General features: G+C 44.8%; 1 protein-coding gene across 1 annotated transcript; it reads right to left on the bottom strand.

Annotated features, from left to right (window-relative positions):
- Positions 1–589: 589 nt before the first annotated feature.
- On the bottom strand, positions 590–3334 carry SPP1 (secreted phosphoprotein 1). Its single transcript, XM_009890748.1, has 6 exons — positions 3281–3334; positions 3134–3184; positions 2206–2316; positions 2008–2052; positions 1487–1738; positions 590–997 (listed from the first exon to the last, which is right to left on the bottom strand). Exons 1-6 carry the CDS (start codon positions 3332–3334, stop codon positions 590–592), a joined length of 921 nt encoding a protein of 306 aa, XP_009889050.1.
- Positions 3335–3966: the final 632 nt, after the last annotated feature.

Genomic DNA, 3966 nt, shown 5'->3' on the forward strand with positions numbered 1-3966 from the left:
AGCCGTGAGGCGGGGAGCCCTGGGGCGCCTCTGTGGTAAGCGGTGCGCCCGGTTGTTTCAGGCCAGCTCGCCGCTCACCCTCGGTAAAAGCAGAAGAACGCCCCGCAGAGGGGTTTTAGCCACTTTATAAGTCGTGGGGGAACAGCTATCTCGCATAATTTTAAGAAGCAGCGGTATTAAAGCTCCTCATGCAGACAGAAAACTTCCCCCACCGCAACCCAGCAAAAAGTAATGCAGCCCGCAGGTACAGAGGTTTGTGTTTTTATTTAAATCCAGTTACAGCAAAATACAGGCTGGCAGTACAGAGAGCAGCGTGCCAGAGAGGTAACGGGGGTTCCGAGCGTCCGACGGCGTTCCCCTCGCTTCCCCATGCCTTTGCCGCCTGCACCCTGCGAGGCCGGCAAGACGAGCAGTGCAGAGGGCTGGCACTGCTGGCGGCTGAGGGGAGGCCACCGGGTAAAGAAGCTGCCCCAAACCTGAAAAGTCACCACGCGCTCTACATTTACAAACAGTTACCCGAAATGAAGCTACTCCCCCCTCCCCTTAGCCAGGAATTGAAAAAGAAGGGAAACATTACATTTGTCTCCCTTTAAAGGGTGACTTCGTTATTTTCAATGCTGTGATGATCTTGAGCATCCTCGGCACTCTCCAATGTTTGGTTGCTGTTATCGTCAGGGATCTCAGCTGAAACGCGGACCTGGCTCTCTCTGCTTTCCATGCTCTGGTGGCTGTCCCCTCTGACACCAGCCTTGCTGTCATCTCTTTCCGCCTCATGGCTATCAAATTTTTGCCGGCTGTCGTTTTCCATGCTCTGGTCATGCTGCTTGCTGTCCAGCTCGCTGCTGTCCTGCCCGTGGCTCTTGTCAGCCCATTCCCCACTGATGGCGTGTTTCCCCAGGGAGCGGCGGGCAGCAGGATCGTCCCAGGAGAGCCCTGCCTGCTGGCTGTCTGCATCCAGGGCACTGTCATCATCCTCGGTGGCATCATACACAATGAGCTGTGTTAGAGAGCAAAAGAAAGAGCCACTGTCACTCCAGAGGAACTGATCTGTCTACAGATGCTGCCGTACTTCACCAAAGTAAGCTGTGTAGGCTGTGGGGACACTCAAAGCCAGCATGATGCATCTCTGCCTGGAGACAATGGGGTCTTTTATGGAGTTACATGAACTTTTCACATTACGAGAAACTCAAGTTTGATTCTGGCCTCAGATTTCATGTCTGCAAGTACCTCATGCTAGTGCAAATTGCAGTGTTGCATAGCTCGCAGCAGCAGGCTACACTCCTGCCTTGACACATTGACAGCCCTCTGGCCATTGATACCCCCTCATTTGGGTTTCTCTTTCCAGAGAAAGGAAATACATTCCTTCAGTTATACCTACTTTCCTCCTGCCAATCCTTTTCAAAACTGAGTCCCATAAAATAACCTCCATTTTCAAGTTCACTACCCTTTTCCAAAAACCTGTTTACCACTGCTCAGCGCTATTTACCTTTTTTGCAGCTTTGCGGAGTTTGCTAGGCTTCACCACTGCAGCTTTTGCCCTCACCCTGTAGGCTACGCTGTCGCCTCTGCCGATGTTGTCTCCCCGGGTGAAAGGGAAAGGAGGGAAGGGTACAGTTACTGGAATGTCTGTGGGAAAATTCGTGACAACCTCATCGGATTCATCTGTGTCATTGGAATCATTATCGTCATCATCATCATCCACATCTTCATGGCTCTTGCTTGACACATCAGGGAAGTGCTGGAAAACATATATTATGCATCAGGCAAGTGAAAATATATGTGAGATGTGCAGACTCGTATCTGTCCTGCTCACACAGGGCTTATGGACTGTTGAGGAGCTACGTGCACAAATTGCTCTGAATTTGCCTCACCCTCCCTGAAACTTTGTTTTATTTAGGGAGAGATGTTACCACAAGAACTGCATTTGATGATTGAGGAAAATGAGTGCTACTACACACTGGCTGCCCTACAGCACTCAAGTGACATTTTGCTGTTCAAAACACTTACCGGTTGTACTGGAACATCCATGCTTTCTTCTGAAGAGTAGAGAGTCTGAAACAACATAAAACTCACTATTAGCACGCAAAGGCATATACAGTAGAGCTAATCAGCATGTTGGCTATTGTTTAAGCACTTAATCCTAACTTAATCCTAGTCTTGGCATTGAAAGATATTCTGCTTTCTCTTCCAGTTAGTTTCCCGTACCTGCTGAGGCGATGCCAGGTCATTCTGTGGGTGCTTCAGACTCTCCCAGGACTGAGAATTCACATGGTGGTGGTGGTGTTGATACCTGTGTGAGTGATGGCCCCTGGGGTGCTTCGAGAGAAAAAAAAAAAATACATACAATACATACTCCTTCTGTACAGGATGTGTCCTCAGCAATTCATTGCAGCAGGAAGAGAACTCAGAACAAGCCATGATCCCAGATGAACATTATACTCAAACAATATAATACAGAAGATGTGCCTCTCCCACTGGCAGAGCCTGGGGAATTTCAGATCAGTTTCTCCAGCTTGTTTTTATCGACTGAAATTTGGAGTTATACCTAATGACCATTGTTTTGGCTCATTCTCAGGTCCTTTTCCCAAGAGTGGTTTATCTATCTCCCACATCATGAAGACTCCAAACTAAATGCAGTAACTGATTCTCAGAGCAAAGAATTGATTTTACATGGGTAGTAGATGGCTATGGAGTATAAATCAAATAGATATGTACAAGACTAATAGTGTTCACTCATGCCACTCAAAAAAATCATGGAAATGGGATTAAAGTGCTCTTCCTACACCATCTGATCCACAGTAATGAATGTGGGTTATAGTAGTTGTGCCACGCTAAAGTCCTTTTATCTTTTTTTGACAGCTTACACATGTTTCATTAAGAAAAAAGGTTTCCAGTGCTGGTCCAGAGATACAACTAACAAAAAGTTAGAATGCCGAACATGGCAAAAGTCTACTGACATCAGCGGCTCTCTGCTTTGGCTACCTGTGAAACTGGCTCATAACAGCCAGGTGAGGACATGTTCCGCAAGCAGCTACAACCATAAAACAAGTATGAGACAACATGTATTAGAGAGGAAAAAAAAATCAAAAAGGATTTATTAAAGAAAATTAATAGAAAGACAAAAGGAGCTTACATATTTTTCTTCAGAGCTGGCAGAAATGGCATGCTGCTTGGATTTACTCACCTTGAAGGGAGAAAAGAGAAAAAGCATTCATCAGTATTAATTTCTTGCTAATATGCAAAAAAATATGCAGCAAAGAAAACTTTGTGATTTACTCACTGGCCATGCAGCAGTGATGCTGATAAGGCATAAACACAGAACTGCCACCTTCATGGTGATGTTTTACCTAGAAAATATTTTGGAACAGTAGGTCAACAAGGTAAAATACCACAAAAATACCATAGGCTTTTTCTTTCTCCTCGGTACTTCCCTGTGCTGAGACCAGCTCTCTGCTAAGGATTCAGCCTACCCATGCCAATCTTTTTCCTTTTGTAATGACTTAGCAACTCAAAAGGTACTAGAATTTTAAAACCAGGTACTGAGAAGTGCTGAGCAGTGGTGAGAGTAGCCACACTGACAAGGCGAGCAGACTCCTGTCATCTACTGACTTGCACTAGCAAAGGAAAAGCTTTGTGCAAAACAAAGTGCTATAAAGATCAGCTTTGGTTTATCTTCGTTCATTTATCATCATTTTGTCAGAAGAGATAGGACAAGACAAACTCAGCTCGGATTCTCTTTTCAGTTATTTTAGAACTAGTTTCCAGGGTTATTAACTGGAGTCACTGGGAGTAAACTCAGTTTATATGAACATAAACTGCTTTTATTTATTTATTTTAAATATTTTATTTATTTTAGACCTTTATTTCCCTCTCCAGAAGTTTGAACAGAGTAACCTGCGTTTCCAAGTGAGAGATGCAGTGAAATATTTGCTCACATTGCAGTTTTAGCAATTTAAAAAATGAGTG

The sequence above is a fragment of the Charadrius vociferus genome, unplaced genomic scaffold (genome assembly GCF_000708025.1).
Source record: "Charadrius vociferus isolate BGI_N301 unplaced genomic scaffold, ASM70802v2 scaffold178, whole genome shotgun sequence".
In the NCBI taxonomy this organism is placed as follows: Eukaryota; Metazoa; Chordata; class Aves; order Charadriiformes; family Charadriidae; genus Charadrius; species Charadrius vociferus.

Bases quoted from the DNA above. Each gene is read 5' to 3' on its own strand.
- SPP1 (XM_009890748.1), bottom strand. From the start codon at position 3,334: ATGAAGGTGGCAGTTCTGTGTTTATGCCTTATCAGCATCACTGCTGCA. The intron at 2,317-3,133 runs GTAAGCTCCTTT...TTTCTCTCGAAG, and splicing joins CCAGCTCTGAAGAAAAATAT to CACCCCAGGGGCCATCACTC. The intron at 2,053-2,205 runs GTACGGGAAACT...ATGTTGTTTCAG, and splicing joins ACCTGGCATCGCCTCAGCAG to ACTCTCTACTCTTCAGAAGA.